The sequence below is a fragment of the Pseudophryne corroboree genome, chromosome 1 (genome assembly GCF_028390025.1).
Source record: "Pseudophryne corroboree isolate aPseCor3 chromosome 1, aPseCor3.hap2, whole genome shotgun sequence".
Taxonomy (NCBI): Eukaryota; Metazoa; Chordata; class Amphibia; order Anura; family Myobatrachidae; genus Pseudophryne; species Pseudophryne corroboree.
In genome coordinates this window covers 789288524-789305580 of record NC_086444.1, presented here as the reverse complement: position 1 = coordinate 789305580, position 17057 = coordinate 789288524, and the positions used below count along the sequence as shown (strand labels likewise).

At 43.5% G+C, this 17057-nt stretch overlaps 1 protein-coding gene across 1 annotated transcript in view; it reads right to left on the bottom strand.

Moving 5' to 3' along the window:
• SLC39A8 (solute carrier family 39 member 8) overlaps positions 1-17057 on the bottom strand; it is a 72894-nt gene that overhangs the window by 13466 nt on the left and 42371 nt on the right. Inside the window, exons 4-7 of the mRNA XM_063934954.1 lie at positions 12581-12750; positions 12075-12197; positions 11804-11974; positions 3824-4031 (exon numbers count right to left, since the gene is read on the bottom strand). Of these exons, the coding sequence (XP_063791024.1) occupies positions 3824-4031; positions 11804-11974; positions 12075-12197; positions 12581-12750 (672 nt within the window). The remainder of the gene's footprint in view (positions 1-3823; positions 4032-11803; positions 11975-12074; positions 12198-12580; positions 12751-17057) is intronic.

Below are 17057 nucleotides of genomic sequence, written 5' to 3'. Positions count from 1 at the left end.
GAGTGCAATGTTCTGCAGGAGTGTAGAAGATGGAATTACCAGCAGTTATTTGAGTGCAATGTTCCGCAGGAGTGTAGAAGATGTTGCAGTTCCTTCAATCAGATTGGTTTGAACCTCTGCAGGAGATAGAATTGAAGTTTCTCACTTGGAAAGTGGTGATGCTTTTAGCCTTGGCATCCGCAAGGCGGGTGTCTGAGTTGGGGGCCTTGTCTCACAAGAGCCCTTATCTGATCTTCCATGAAGATAGGGCTGAGTTAAGAACTCGTCAACAATTTCTTCCAAAGGTGGTTTCGTCCTTCCACATAAACCAACCTATTGTGGTGTCAGTAGCTACTGACACTTTCACTGAGTCACAGTCTCTAGATGTGGTTAGAGCTTTGAAGATTTATGTCGCAAGAACAGCTCGATTACGGAAAACAGAGGCTCTGTTTGTCCTGTATGCTCCCAACAAGATTGGGTGTCCTGCGTCTAAGCAGACTATTGCGCGCTGGATCACAGGGACAGTTCAGCACGCTCATTCTATGGCAGGCTTGCCGGTACCGAAGTTGGTGAAGGCCCATTCTACTGGGAAAGTGGGCTCATCCTAGGCGGCTGCCTGGGGCGTCTCGGCTTTACAACTTTGCCGAGCAGCTACTTGGTCAGGGTCAAACACATTTGCTAAATTTTATAAGATTGACACCTTGGCCAATGAGGACCTCAAGCCCGGTCAATCGGTACTGCAGGGTCATTCGCACTCTCCCGCCCATATTGGAGCTTTGGTATAACCCCATGGTACTGAAGTGGACCCCAGCATCCTCTAGGACGTATAAGAAAATAGGATTTTAATACCTACCAGTAAATCCTTTTCTCCTAGTCTGTAGAGGATGTTGGGCACCCGACCCAGTGCGTACTTTACCTGCAGTTTGTTCTTTATAGTTACACAAGTTGTGTTTCATTTGTTTTCAGCATGTTGCTGTAAATGGTTCATGCCTGTTGGCGTGTGTCATGTTGAATGCCATGTTGTGCGGCATGGTTGAGGTGTGAGCTGGTATAAATCTCACCATTAGTATAAAGGTAAATCCTTTCCTCGAAATGTCCATCTCCCTGGGCACAGTTCCTAGAACTGAGGTCTGGAGGAGGGGCATAGAGGGACCCTTGAAAAGTCTTAATGTGCCCATGGCTCCTGCGGAACCGTCTATACCCCATGGTACTGAAGTGGACCCCAGCATCCTCTACAGACTAGGAGAAAAGGATTTACCGGTAGGTATTAAAATCCTATTATTTTAATGTTGCCTACTATAATGCTACATGCCATGCTGAAGTTTATAAAATGTACTGTAAGTGAGTAAAGTTATGGCTTACATGAAAGTAAGTGTACACATGCAGCATACACATACTTTTTAGCATGAGGTGTAAGGATGCAGTTGATCACACTGTATAATACCCACCAATAAAGTCAGTTATGTGGCTTTATTGTGCAAATTATCCCAGTTAAATGCAATCCATTTTTTGTATCATGAATGTTAGTATGTACAGTGTATATATATATATATATTTGAGATGAACGGGTTCGGTTTTACCCGAATCTCCTTATTGGCTCTCGGATGTCACATGTTTTGGTTAGCCAATAAGAAAATCCAGAATATCTGAACCTGCGTTAATTCTGGCTTTAAGAACCGCGTAAATCCGAACTCGCTCCTCTCTAAAATATATATATATATATATACACACACACACACACACACACACACACACACACACAGTATATAGGAAATAAGTATTGTTAATGCTTATAGAGTTAATGATCACTAATTCTAAAATATGTATGCTGTCCACAATATAAGTTCTTACTCATTTCCATAAGGTGTTAGAAAGTGCCAGTATTCATTATGTATTTGCAATATATAGTTCTCTCCCAGAGCCGTAACTACGTGTGTGCCAAGGGGGCTTGGCACACAGCGCAGTTGCCCTGGGGGCGCACGGCCAGCGGCATGTAATGAGTCAAATTGACTCATTACATGCCGCCTCTGTGTGCGCCGTGCGCCGCGCTGGAGGAGAGAGACCATCGCCGGAGGCAGCGGACAAGGAGGAGGAGGGAGGGGGAGCAGGGAGCCGCAGCAGCGCTATGTTATTGGTAGTAAGCGCCGCTGCAGCATCCCCCTCTCCTTCTGTATTGGCTGCCCGGCAGCCAATACAGAAGGAGAGGGGGATGCTGCGGCGGCGCTTACTACCAATAACATAGCGCTGCTGCGGCTCCCTGCTCCCCCTCCCTCCTCCTCCTTCTCATCTCACTGCCGCCACCGAGGGAGCAGCACGAGGAGCCTGTCAGCGGGGAGAAGGTAAGTATATCCCCCCCCCCTCCCCTCTCTCTCTCTCTCTCTCTCTCTCTCTCTGTCTCTCTCTCTCTGTCTCTCTCTCGGACACCGCCTGCCGCAATGTGTAAAAAATGGGACTGGCTGCCGCAATGTGTAAAAAATGGGACTGGCTGCCGCAATGTGTAAAAAATGGGGATGGCTGCCGCAATGTGTAAAAAATGGGACTGGCTGCCGCAATGTGTAAAAAATGGGGATGGCTGCCGCAATGTGTAAAAAATGGGACTGGCTGCCGCAATGTGTAAAAAATGGGACTGGCTGCCGCAATGTGTAAAAAATGGGACTGGCTGCCGCAATGTGTAAAAAATGGGGATGGCTGCCGCAATGTGTAAAAAATGGGACTGGCTGCCTCAATGTGTAAAATGGGACTGGCTGCCGCAATGTGTAAAAAATGGGGATGGCTGCCGCAATGTGTAAAAAATGGGACTGGCTGCCGCAATGTGTAAAAAATGGGGATGGCTGCCGCAATGTGTAAAAAATGGGACTGGCTGCCGCAATGTGTAAAATGGGACTGGCTGCCGCAATGTGTAAAAAATGGGGACTGGCTGCCGCAATGTGTAAAATGGGACTGGCTGCCGCAATGTGTAAAAAGGGGTCCTGGCTGCCGCAATGTGTAAAATGGGACTGGCTGCCGCAATGTGTAAAAAGGGGTCCTGGCTGCCGCAATGTGTATAAAGGGGGACACCGTCTGCCGTAATGTGTAAAAACGGGGACGCTGTCTGCTGTAATTGTAAAAAAGGGACGCTGTCTGCCGCAATGTGTAAAAAGAAGGACCGGCTGCCGCAATGTGTTAAAAGGGAGACTGGCTGCTGTAATGTGTAAAAAGGGGGACTGGCTGCCGCAATGTGTAAAAAGGGTCTATCTGCCGCAATGTGTAAAAAGGGGGACTGGCTGCCGCAATATGTAAAAAGGGGGACACTGTCTGCTGTAATGTATAAAAGGGGCTCTACCTGATGTAGTGGCGCTACTGTGCAGCGTAATTTGAATAATGTAGACTACTGTGCACCGTAGTATGAATTGCTATTATTTTGTGACCACGCCCCTTCCCCGTGAAGCCACGCCCCTAGAATTTTTTTGCGCGCCTACGGCGCGCTCTGCCCCTATCTTACATGGGGGGGGGCGCCACTGTCGTTTCTTGCACACAGCGCTAAAATGCCTAGTTACGGCACTGTTCTCTCCTCTTCACCATTATAGTCCCTAATAGATATCATGCGATGTTCAGTTCATCTCTAGATGTAAAATCATATATGGGACAAATCTTATTTTAGTTTGTTCTTTATGTGTCTGGATAATGTTTACGTTACATTGATAACTTTAGTACAATTTGCATTCAGATTTTGAGATTAGTAAATTCCAGTTTTTGTGTAAAAGATATGAAAAAAGATGCTCCATTATAATGTTGTATATTGATTTGTCAAACAAAATATTGATTAAAAAATATACAGTGATTTAAAAAAAATGATACTACTTACCAAATTCATGGGGAAACTCTTCACACAGAATTGCAATAGATGTACTCAGTCCTTGCAAAGGAGAAAGGGTAAAGGAGGCCCCAATAGCAAGTCCATCGATAAGGTTATGCATGGCATCACTGATTGTAATCATCCACGCTAATGTCCCAATATCCCTCAGTGGTGTCCACTTTCTCATTTTGCAGCAGAGGACCCCTTCATTTGAGTCCTATAACATATAATAACACACGTCAATGACATTTAATATTTCCGATGCTCAGCAAAATGACAGCAGAAATGTTTCCATTGCAGCAGTGCCATGAAAATGGTGATGGTGGTGGTGGTGGTGTAGGAATTCCTGTTCGTATAGACCATTTACAGTATGCATTAGATTAATTTCCAGCTTGAAAAACCCACATTTGTAAGAGCTGCATCACCTCTATCATGTGCTATCTCTATATGTATAATAATGTGTGCCAAACATTGGCGTTTCTATAATGGGTGCAGTGTGTGCAGTGCACACGGGCCCCTGAGTCCAGAGGGGGCCCACACCGCACACACTGCACCCATTTCTCCTATACTCACCTTTCTGGAGTCCATCGCTGACCGTGTGTGGGCCCCCTCCTCTCCCGTAGCCACCTGTGCCAGAGTCTACAGCGCTCAGAACGCTAGCAGCGGCGCGACGGCTACAGGAGAGGAGGGGGCCCACACACGGAGTCTGCATACGGGCCCCTCCTATCTAGAGACGCCCCTGGTGACAAAAGTTAATTTCTATGATCCGGTAGTCCTACTGGGCATGCACAGCTGTTGGCCTGTGTGTGTACAAGCCACGGTGAGGTCAGAAAGGAATCCCTATCAGGGGAACTCTGCGTAAAGAAACCAAAAGGCTTCTATAGGCAACGCCATCTATAGATTGTGTTGCTTATCTGGAACAAGCCTCTGGAACATTTCACCGTTTTTGGAGGTTTGACATCATTTTTAAGGTTAGTACATTCCACCTCAAATGTTTTAGATATGTGTCCAACTAAGTTACCACTTATAGTCCAAAATATATTGTAAGCAAACAAACCTGAATACATACTTTCGTTGAAGCCACTTTGCTCTACCTTGTGTCAATGTTACCTTCAGCAGTCACAAGGATTAATATTTAAGGGCATATATTTTAAACAATATATTCGGTATGATATCCCCCCCCCCCCCCACCAAACACCCATTTTTGTGGGGTATTTACAAATATTAAATATCCCCTAGAATTACCATGAAAGGGCCTGGAGCAGATATCGCCAAAATCTGTGACGTGGTCCTTCCATTTCTGACAGAGGAATCAGCCCTCATAGTTTTCCATGGAAGCTGCTACGCAGCCAGATTTACTAAGCTCCAGGATGCAGATGGTGTTACTTTATAGTAGCCTACGAGCTAATTCCTGCAGATTATTCCGGAGAGGGAACCTTCAAATACCTCTCCATCGACTCCCACTCACGCATGCTCTACGGGCAAGAGTTTTATTAAATTTGCGTGTATATATTAATTTTATATCAAATTTTAAATATAAATTTCTAACTTCGCAAATTTAGATAAAAAATATATATGACATCAACATCAAAAATGCCCATTGTGTTAAATATGCCCCTTACTGAAGATTGACAGTAATATAAGCGAAGCTGGTGGGATTCAGGTGGAAACAGAGGCGGAACTACCGCCAGTGCAACCAGTGCGATGCACTGGGGCCCGCCTCTGTCCAGGGGCCCAAAGCATGTAATGAGTCAAACTGACTCATTACATGCCGCTGTGTGCTGCGGGCAACCGCTGCCCGCAGTGCACAGCCGCCCGGAGAGAGGAGAGGAGCAGCGGTACGGGGGAAGGAGGAGGAGGGAGGTGAAGGAGGGAGCCGCAGCAGCGCTTTGTTACTGGTGGAGGCGCTGCTGCTGCTGCCCCTCTGCTTCACTATAGGCTGTCTTCCGAGAACAGCCTATAGTGAAGCAGAGGGGCAGCAGCAGCAGCGCCTCCACCAATAACACAGCGCTGCTGCGGCTCCCTCCTCCACCTCCCTCCTCCTCCTTCTCTCCTGCCCGGGAATCGTCTAACGCTGCACCGAGGAGCCTGAGCCAGCGGAGAGGGTAAGTATAATTCATTCTTTCTTTCTGTCTCTTTCTTTCTTTGTTGGGACTGCCTGCCGCTATGTGTAAAAATGGGGGACTAGCTGCCGCTATGTGTAAAAATGGGGAATCTGCCTGCCGCAATGTGTAAAAATGGGGAATCTGCCTGCCGCAATGTGTAAAAAGGGGGAATCTGCCTGCCGCAATGTGTAAAAATGGGGGACTGCCTGCCGCAATGTGTAAAAACGGGGGACTGCCTGCCGCAATGTGTAAAAATGGGGAATCTGCCTGCCGCAATGTGTAAAAATGGGGGACTGCCTGCCGCAATGTGTAAAAACGGGGGACTGCCTGCCGCAATGTGTAAAAATGGGCACGCTGTCTGCCGTTATGTGTAAAAAGGGCACGCTGTCTGCCGTTATGTGTAAAAAGTGTACGCTGTCTGCCGCTATGTTTAACAAGGGCACGCTGTCTGCCGTTATGTGTAAAAAGTGTACGCTGTCTGCCACTATGTGTAACAAGGGCACGCTGTCTGCCGTTATGTGTAAAAAGGGGACGCTGTCTGCCGTTATGTGTAAAAAGTGCACGCTCTGTCTGCCGTAATGTGTAAAAAGGGGGACGCTGTCTGCCGTAATGTGTAAAAAGGGGGACGCTGTCTGCCGTAATGTGTAAAAAGGGGGACGCTGTCTGCCGTAATGTGTAAAAAGGGGACGCTGTCTGCCGTAATGTGTAAAAAGAGGAATCTGTCCGCTGTAAGGTGTAAAAGGGTCTCTACCTGGTGTAGTGGTGCTACTGTGCGGCGTAATTTGAAGAATAGAGACTACTGTGCACCGTTTTATGAATTGGTATTATTTTGTGGCCACACCCCTTCCCCACGAAGCCACGCCACTATGTATTTTTGCGCGCGCCTACGGCGCGCACTGCCCCTGTTTTGCATGCAGGGGTGGGGCTCCGATGCCGTTTCTTGCACACAGTGCTAAAATGTCTAGTTACGGCACTGTTGCTAGGTATCCATTTCTCTGGCCCTGAGCAGGTCCCCCTCACTAGATCCTCTCCAGGGGTGAGGGGGTGGACTTGGATGGGATGTGGGGGGGGGGGGGGGCAAAGCATTTTGTCGCACCTGGGCCCACCGCTCGCTAGTTCCGCCACTGGGTGGAAAAGGCCATTTCACAAATGCACAGCTTTTACCGTGCTACGTGGACATTCTGCATTGTATTTGCAAATATGCATCTTACATTTATGACCAGGGCGGAGATGAAGATGAACCGGGAACCATAGGGTCAAGTTCATCCACAGAACTATGAAAGGTGATTATTTTATGGAATAGTTTTTGCTTTCATCTGTTAATAAAATCAGGCTGATTTGAAAATATGATGCTGTTCAGCGCAGCCCTTTATAATGAAGTCTTTGCATTAAAAATATTGCTTTTTAACACTATATTATGTATATAACATAAAATGTAAACTACACACTTTACTCTTTTTTGGTATAAGACATAACATTCTGGCAGGTAAGTGAAAGCAGTGGTCTAACTACTATAGTCACAACAGTCTTGAGGTCCACTGCAGAAAGTGATGGCCACACTGCCCATTTGTGCTATCTTGTTGGGAATCTGGTTACTAACAGAAGCTAAGGGGTTCAGTTTTATGGCCTGTGGGACATAGATTTTAGCGGAACTACCATTGGTGCAGCAGGTGCATTGCACCGGGGCCCCTGATAACTAAGAGGCCCATTGCCACTGCTGTCCAGACCAAAAATGAGATATCCTCTGCCCCACTCTCCACCAAAGACCCCTGCAGACCATATGAGCAATGTCAGATGAATGACCCACAGCAGAGAGCGGGATAGGCACCACTGCCTGAGGGACCTGCCTTTTACCTTAGTAAGGCATTTTGCTTGTGATCCTATCATCCACTGACTCCCCCTGCCTTATGCCGTCACCCTCTGCCTCTCCCTGTCACCCACTGCCTTGTGGCATATTGTGAATTTAGGTTGGGGTGGAGGAGGGGGGCCCAAATTATATCATGCACCAGGGCTCGCCACTCACAAGTTCCGCCACTGTTTTAGCGCCTTGACAAGTGCACAGTGATGAGCTTCCTTATTTCATAAGGGAGATCCTGTGACTCCACCAGAGACATCTCGAGCAGTGCGTGGTTGACAATGATCAAATATCTACACCTACATGGTAGCGATATTACTAGCTATTAAATTGGGTTAAGAATTCCAGGCTTCCAGCCACCATTATATATCCTGTTATCCTGTTTACACTTAATCTATTCAAACTGGAGAAATGTTAGACACATGTAAAGTATGTTCACCCTAAATAGGTTTTAAAAATATCTAAACCTTCTAAAGTAAAAAGTTGTGTTTGGTTCAATAAATAAGGTTTATATATGATCTGTAGCAATAAAAAAGTACAACTGTACCTTCAAACTATTTGCTAAAATATAAGTAATAAAATAATAAAAATAATAATAATAATAATAATAATAATAAAAGTATGTAGGAAGAAATGTGAGAAGAGGTCAAAATGGCACTTTATTGATATATAAAGAATCAAAATGGAGAAGTAAACTGCATGATCAGCTCCATATCATGAGGTCATATAGGGATATCCAATGGTACTCACCAGGGGTTTTCCTATTACTCCTGATGCCGATGCTTATCAGAGATTTTGTTTCACCTGCCTCAGGTAAAACCAAATTCCAGTAAACTAAGAATTTTGTACGCGATAAATATATAGGTCCACGGCTTTGTGCAGATCCTATGTATTTTCATATGAAAATGAGTAATTTTCTCGTGAGAAAAACTGGCTATACTTGGTTAGCCTGACAATGACCATTGGGCAAAAATCGCCAAAAAAAAAAAGCCTGTTTTTTCTTCAAGAAAAATTATTGCAGCTAATAGGATACCCCATAGACGTAAAAAGACTTCAGAGGAACAGATACACAAAAAGTATAAAAACTCATGATGGAGTCTAATACAAGACAAAGTGAATGAGAGCTGTAAATTTTATAGGAGACATGTTTACTAGAAATCCAAGGAACTGCCAAGCTCAGTAGATTTGAACCTTTCCATGGGTTTGTGTGTATGTGAGATTCGTGACATTTTCTTTGTATGAATTGCATAACACTTTAGCTGCACCAGCAGATTCTGATGGTATAACTAAGCTGCTGACCGTACAAATTTTGCAACACATGTGCCAGACTCTCAAAATTATAGAAGCAATAAAAAGAATCATGACATCGATCTCAGCAGTTTATGACAGGTAACTTTTTAGTCATAACGCTACAGTAAATCTGTAACTATAATGACTAAATTCAATTCTTTGCCATGGGAGTCTTAAAGAATGGTCGCCTGAATGAGCATTCATACATTATGTTTATCTGACACTATACTGGGGGCATTATGTTTAAGGAGCACCACTGTGGGCATTATGTGTAAGGCTGCTAATTTATTTATGTAGTGTATATGTTTACTAGTTTACTGGTACATGTAAAATTTGTGTGTAGGGCCTATATTTATATTGAATGCATATTTTTTATAGGTTGCTCAGAAACCATATAAATATCTGATTTTATTTATATATAGATAGATAGATAGATAGATAGATAGATAGATAGATAGATAGATAGATAGATATACACACATAATATAACATATATTATTGCAATATATGTACCTTCTGGTATTGTTAGCAGTGACGCTTAGAGGGGGGTGCGGGTACTCTTTACCTCTTTACGTCAGTTGCCATGGGCAACTTCTCCTCTGGCTCACTTCTCCACTTTTATCACTGCTTAGTACATGCCCCCCTAAGTCCCCTGTGCTCAAGCATGGATAGCCTTAAAACAAGGACTGTAATAGCGGAGTTTGGGAAACTCTGGATTAAAGGTTAGGGGTCTATGTACTAAGCCTTGGAGAGATATAAAGTGGATGAAGATAAAGCACCTGCCAACCAGCTCCTTATTGTAATTTTTCAAACACAGCCTTTAAAATGACAGATAGGAGCTGATTGGCTGGTGATTTATCACCGTCCACTATAGATCTCTCCAAAGCTTAGGTGTCATATTCTTATAAAGTCTGGTGAGTGCCTCTTTAAACCATTTATCACTTGTAGTACTTTGTAGTTATTTACTTGCTCTCACCAGGCTTATAGCAGCCATTTCTATGTTTCCTAAGGATATTGTCTATGATTATGAGGAGAACCGTAGCTATATCTTGCTCCGGGTAACTCTACATTGCTTCCCACAGTATTTGTCTGTTATTGTAAAACTGGAGCAGTGTTTCTGTACCATAAGCAAAATGTTGTTAGCCCAGAGCCACAGCTCGTACCCACTGGTTTATATTATTGCCCAAAATGATAATATCACCCCCTATGAGCAATATTACAAACCTTCAAGAGAGCTAAAGTGGAGAAGTTGCCAATAACTAATAAATGAGCAAAGCTTATTGGTTTCAATCAGCAACTTCTCCACTGTATCTCTATGAAAGGATTGATCCGTCTTCCCTATTAAGCGCTATGACCTCACTTTTGTTGCAATTCAGTAGATCAATCTAATCTGCATTTATAATACATACAATATACAAAATATCAACATCTTCATAATATATAAACCAGAATAAAATGATACAAGTTTGGATTTAAACGTTTTGCTCATACTTTTTTGGGCAGTCCTCAGCACCCATGGAAGAGTGTCTGAATTGCCACATCCTGCCCGCGTCTAGTGAAGCAGGCGGGATGAGATTATACTATGGATTCACACCTCCATAAAGAGGGGTGGGGCTAAACAATGCAAATTTGCATAATGTAACCCGCCCCCTCCCATGGAGCCACGCATCACTTAATGTCAGTGACAAGGGTATCCGGACTCCAGGTCGACACACCTTAGGTCGATGCCAATTGGTCGACACACCTTCGGTCGACATGGACAAAAGGTCGACATGAGTTTATCACGATTTTTTTTCTTTTTTGGAACCTTTTCATACTTAACGATCCACGTGGACTACGATTGGAATGGTAATCTGTGCCGAGCGAAGCAGTAGCGGAGTGAAGGCACCATGCCCGAAGCATAGCGAGCCATGCGAGGGGACGCTGTGCACTAATTGGGGTTCCCGGTCACTCTACGAAGAAAACGACACCAAAAAAAACATAAAAAACTCATGTCGACCTTTTTCCATGTTGACCTTCTTCCTGTCGACCTTTTGTCCATGTTGAACTAAGGTGTGTCGACCAATTGGCATCGACTTAAGGTGTGTCAACCTTTTTGTTGTCGACCTGGAGTCCCAGACCCGTGACAAGACAGCCCGGCCACACACCCCAAAGTGTCCTCTCTCACCAGTGTCTCTCCTGGATAGGAGACCATAAAAGTAGGTAAGTATGGTTTTACTCCAATATTCTATACTTGCGCTGCCCATATCCTCTGTCTTCACTCTTCAATTGCTTGATTGCGCCACATCTCATAGCCCAGTGGTTCTCAACTTCGGTCCTCAAGTACCCCCAACAGTTCATGTTTTCCAGGTCAACTAGCAGTTGAACAGGTGTATTCATTACTCACTGACACATTATAAAAGACCCACAGGTGGAGCAAATTATTTCACTTGCAATCCTGTGAGGAGACCTGGAAAACATTAACTGTTGGGGGTACTTGAGGACCGCGGTTGAGAACCACTGCCATAGACCATGGCTAAAATAAACAAATTGTAGCATTACTTTACTGTTTTATTTTGGCTGGCTGAAGTAATAAATCTTAATAATGAGAAAATTAGGGGGATTATGCATTTTCCCAATTCTGTCATGCTAGGCCCAACCCAGTGTGGAGCTTCCAAAAATCTAATATTAAAGGATTATCTGTTACAAGTTCCATATACTGTACAAGAATAGAAAGTATTTATTAGCTATTTTAAATACCTTTGATGAAACCACACTGACTTGATCTAGACTGACAGCGCCATTTACTTCTGTGACTGCCGAATTCACAAACATGGTGGCTCCATTTATGGTGTTGCATTTCTGATGTTCTGAGTGAATTTCTTGATGATGATGATGATGCTTGTCAATTTCTAAGTGGGTGTGGACACCCTAAGGTAATAAGAAAATACACAAGAAGTTGAATTTTTGCTTCCAAGACAACCTAAGATGATCTTCCATAAACGGTAACATCATTAATAAATTATCTTACTTCACCATAGATGTTCAGAGACATTTTCAGTATTCTCTCAATAAACATTAGCATGTAGAATCCACCAAATATGGCCACTGCTTTTGTAATGTAATTATCATGTCTAGGATCAAATCCAAATGCCTGCAACAAGATACACAGGTGTTAGTTTAGTCTCTTACTTTACTGTAGAGGCTTTCAAACTACAACAAAGGCAGTCTGTCCTGGCCGCATTTTCATTGTGTAATAAACACCACCAAATTCCACAGTGAGGCCTTGTCATTTACTTTATATGTTAAACCAAATATCATTTGAAAAGACAACATTTTATTTAACTTTTCATTTCATCTTATTCCTTTTGATGAAGCAATATGCACTGGATAGTTATATTTCCCGTTATATACCATCTCCAGAGAAACCCTACCCGATTTCTATGTGCCTCTTTGGGTCTGCATAAAAGGAAAGCAGGACAAGGGAGTTGACATTTTTCATATTTATATAATTTAATAAACCCGAGATTCGCATACCTCTGGAATAAGTTGAAATATAGCGTTGGAAAACAAGCTTCCAATGGCGAGACCCACAAAATAAGTTAAAACTTTTGGAAAGTAAGGCTTCTTTACAAAAGGAGTTATAAATAAACCAACCAGGGACGTCAGATTAATAATTGTTACTGTCAGGAAGCCAAATCCCCATACTGCAAAACAAAAAACAAGAACAGGTAATTCAACTAAAAGTATTACAACGTATGAGAGCAGCATAAAACAGCTATATCAACACAATGCATAACAAATTGTTATCACAATAAAAGTTATACATATATATTATATTTAGAGGCATACTTGCCAAGCAGCTGTAATTACAAAAACTAAGTATCTCCTTGATGTAAATGTGCTATTGCCTATGGTTACTCTATATCGGGGGAGAGGGGGGGGGGGGGGGTTGTCAGTGTCGCAGAGAGATCCTCCGGGTCCCTCCTAGTTGGCTTCCACTGATGCATGCACGGCAAACACTGTGCATGGATAGTATGCTTGCCAATTCATTTTATTCTTCACTGCAAGACAGATGTGGGAACTAATATCTATTTAAATGTAAAATATTGTTAAATTACTGGTCTAGATCTTCCATAGAGGGGAGAAGCGGAAATATTAGGGATGGCCATCGATGGTTGCCAGCTATGCAATGGATGACCATCAATGGTTTCACCAACTGATGGTCATCCCTGTTCTTTGACTGACGTGGGCCAATCAGAACCTGGGGGGCGTGGCCCCACGAGTATTAGGGGCATAGCTATGCTCTGTGTCCCTGCACTTTCAAAAGAAAACCCCCCAAAAAACGGTTATGTTGTGCCCTCGATGGAGGGAAACCTCTGGTTCTCTACCAACAATGGCAAAAGCATTTGACATCGGCCATAAACCATCAATGATTATGAATTATCGATGGTAGATGGCCACCCCTAGGAAATACATGGACTGAGAATAAGACAATAGTAAGAGATAGATGTGTGCCTACAGGAACGTGTTATTTAATTCTACATAGGTCACAATCAATTGTGAGAGTTTGTTTGAAGAAAGTCACACAATCAATGCAAGCCCTATCACACATGGTACATACTGGCATCTGCTTAGTTGGCATGCAGTACGGTAACTTTACACTGCAACAGAGAATCTAAATGGAAACGATTCACTATGATGCCAAATACTGAGTACAGTGTAACAATACACATGATTTACTGCTGTAAGGGGGTAAAATAACATTGTAACGGGAATCCATATAGCTTGGACAACACACATTAAAAGTGTGCCATAATTAAGTGAAAATAAGTAACCGTGACCGCAAGAAAAGAGACTTCTGTACATTGAACACTGCACTAGCAGAGAATGTGATATGGGCAACTCTTAGAATGAAAAGCTAAATAAAAAGAGAAAGCAATGGGCATACTCTGCCTAAGTGGTGCTGTCTTGGCAAGTCCCAACTACTGCACCTGTCAGCACTCGCCACATCTGAGAGACCTTAGGCACACTGAAGATTACACATGTCTTGGAACATAAATCCAGCTTTTACCTTGCTATAATCATTATTGTGTTCTTACACTTTACTGCAATGTACATAAATGAGACGGCGAAGGTTATGATCATTTTATTGTCAGCAATGTGTTTTCACTGCATGGCAAACTGTAGCTAAATTACTATAAAATGCATTTACTATCATGAAGTGACTTGTTTACAGAGTAATTACATGTACTAATTAAATGTATAGAGTATAATGGTATATTGCATCAAAAGTGGATTCAGTATGAAATCCTGACTGTCAGGATCCCGGTGGTCGAAATACCAAATGCCGACAGTCGGAATCCAGACCCTGAGTGCAGCATGTCCCCTCGCGGGCTCCCTGCGCTCGCCACGCTTCGGGGCTGGTGGCGACCTCCACACTAATCTATTCCCCCTCGGGTGGGTGAGTTGACTTCCACCCATGTGGGGACTCCGGGCGACGGTCAGGATTCCGACCACCGGCATTTCAATAGGGTGTCGGGATTCCAGCGTCTGTATTTCGACCGCCAGGATCCTGGCACTCCTGTTTTATTTTTGATATCAATTGAGATTTGGGGGTACATTTAATAAAGCTTTTAAACCAGAAAAGTTGTGGTTGGCTATAGAAACCAATCAGATTGTAGCTATCAGTTCTCTATTGCATTCTACAAAATTATAGATTGAATCTGGTTGCTATGGGCAACACCACTTGTCTTTTTTAGAAGCTTCAGTAAATCTGCCCCTTGATGTCTGTAAGGAGTAAATTTATTTGTTAGCACTTTTTGAATTCACCTACAGCTCTAGTAGTGTTTCCAAACCTCACACTGCTATTGTGGTAATGATACTCACTGACATGAAATGCTATTATCATAAACATAAATGGGAACACTGAAAACAAATGGAACAAGCTGCCAGATGTTTAAATATGGGCAATAAACTCACATTTTTTAAATCAATGGAAATCACAAAAATAAAACTACTGCTTTGTGGATTAGAGTGGAGTCGGACATATGTTCCATTTATATGATTAACAGTAATTTTGATTTGTTTAAAAAAGTTAGCATGGTGGCTGCGATGCTGTCAGATTTACCAAGCTTCACAAATACTATGCATTCTGGGGCTTGCCATCTCTAGATGCCGTTATGCTATAGTACACTATTGCAGGGGTGCATCTATCGAGGGGGAGGCCCGTGTGCAGAGTACAAAAGGGCTCCCTACTCTCTAGCCGGCAGCGTTGTAGACTCTTGTCACTAGTGGACCCTAGCACTGTCCTAGAGTCTAGAACCCATGCGCAGGTCTCTGGAAAAATGGCATGGTGGCCAGTGGCTTCCTTGCTGTGCATGCGCGAAACACCAGGAAAATGGCCACTGCACACGGGCCTCCCTGGTGATTTTTGAAGGGATGCTGCTCCCGACGCCAGACTCCGGAAGGTAAGTATTGAATAAAATGGGAGCAGGGTGTGCGTTGTGGGCCCCCCTGGACACCGGGGACCTGTGTGTACTGCAGACACTGCACCCATTATAAATATGCCGGTGTGCTATGGGCTACTAATTAGCACATTTTTATGAAGAGGGATAAATATGTCCCTTTAACATTTTAATTTATACTGTAAGCTATTACATAGGACATTAATAACAAAATGTTTTAGCGCATTACAGATGGTTTCTTGGGTATTTGACTGCTTCAAAAAAAAGGGCTGTGACAGTTAAGGTGCATACACAGCACACGGGGCGTTTTTGCCCAGCGTGTATGCACAGCGATTATGTGAACATCGCTGGCAGGAAAAACGCTCAGTACATACACACTGAACAATTTTTACCTGTCCCAGCGATCTTCACAGGGGCGTGAACCACTTCCCACAGTAGGAGTCTGTGGAAAGTGGTTCACTCGGCTGTTCAAACAGCCCGACGGACGGCGGTGGCTGGGGATGATACGGGAGCGCGCATCAGCACTCACCGCTCAGCCATACGCACTGGCCGAGTTTGAGCTCAAAGTAGCTCAATACGCCAAAAGTGAGATACTTTGAGCTCAAAATCGGCTAGTGTGTATGGGCCTTAACAGTGCACCATGGTAAGAGATAGATGCAGCGTAAAATATGGAAAATGGCAATCCCATGGGCATATTCTAATAACCGCTGGGTTTACCCCACAGCTATTTTTTGGCGGTGCGTTGGAATGGCGGGCGTAGACCCACTACCTGAGTGGGAATACCAGGCTGCGGTCAGTATTCCGGCAGCCTGCATATTACCGGCTGCCGGGATTCCAGCGTCGTTATCCTGAACACAAGAATCCTGAGAGCCAGTATATTAACTGCATCCCATTAAGTTAGCTGTATACTATGTGTAGACTGTCCATTGTGACTAATAACTTGTGATAAATCAGAGGCAATTTGTACAGTTGCGAATGTTACAAAAAGTGTTTAAGAAGCACTGTGATCCTTCTCATCAATACAGATACAGCTCCTTTGTTTTAGACAAGTAGTAACACATTTATTCCGCCACCCATCACTAAACGTGTAGCAATACTGGGCTTGGTTAATATAACACTATCAACACATCCTCTGCAGGACGGGGCACTGAGTCTCATTACCAATACAAAAGACACCTGCACCATCTGGGCACAAGTTGTGCACACGTTCAATACCCATACCAAAGAGTGTTCCATACTTGCATAGAAGATGATTAATGTTTTGCAGATATTTAAACAGGTGAATTTAGTGAAAGTATATGCAACATGTTAATTTAAATGTTATCTATTTAGTTTGGCAATCTGAAGTTGACATAAGGAGTCTACACACCCTGAGTTTGCAGGTTAATGTTATGTAATGTCTGAAATCAGGTGAATCATGTCGGACCTTCTTCCACATTTAATCTGACGTTACACCCAACAAAATGCAAATGAAACAAAACAATTTTTTGTAAAAAATATGGCAAAATCACAAACCCTACTATACACTGGTTCCAGATATGTGTGCA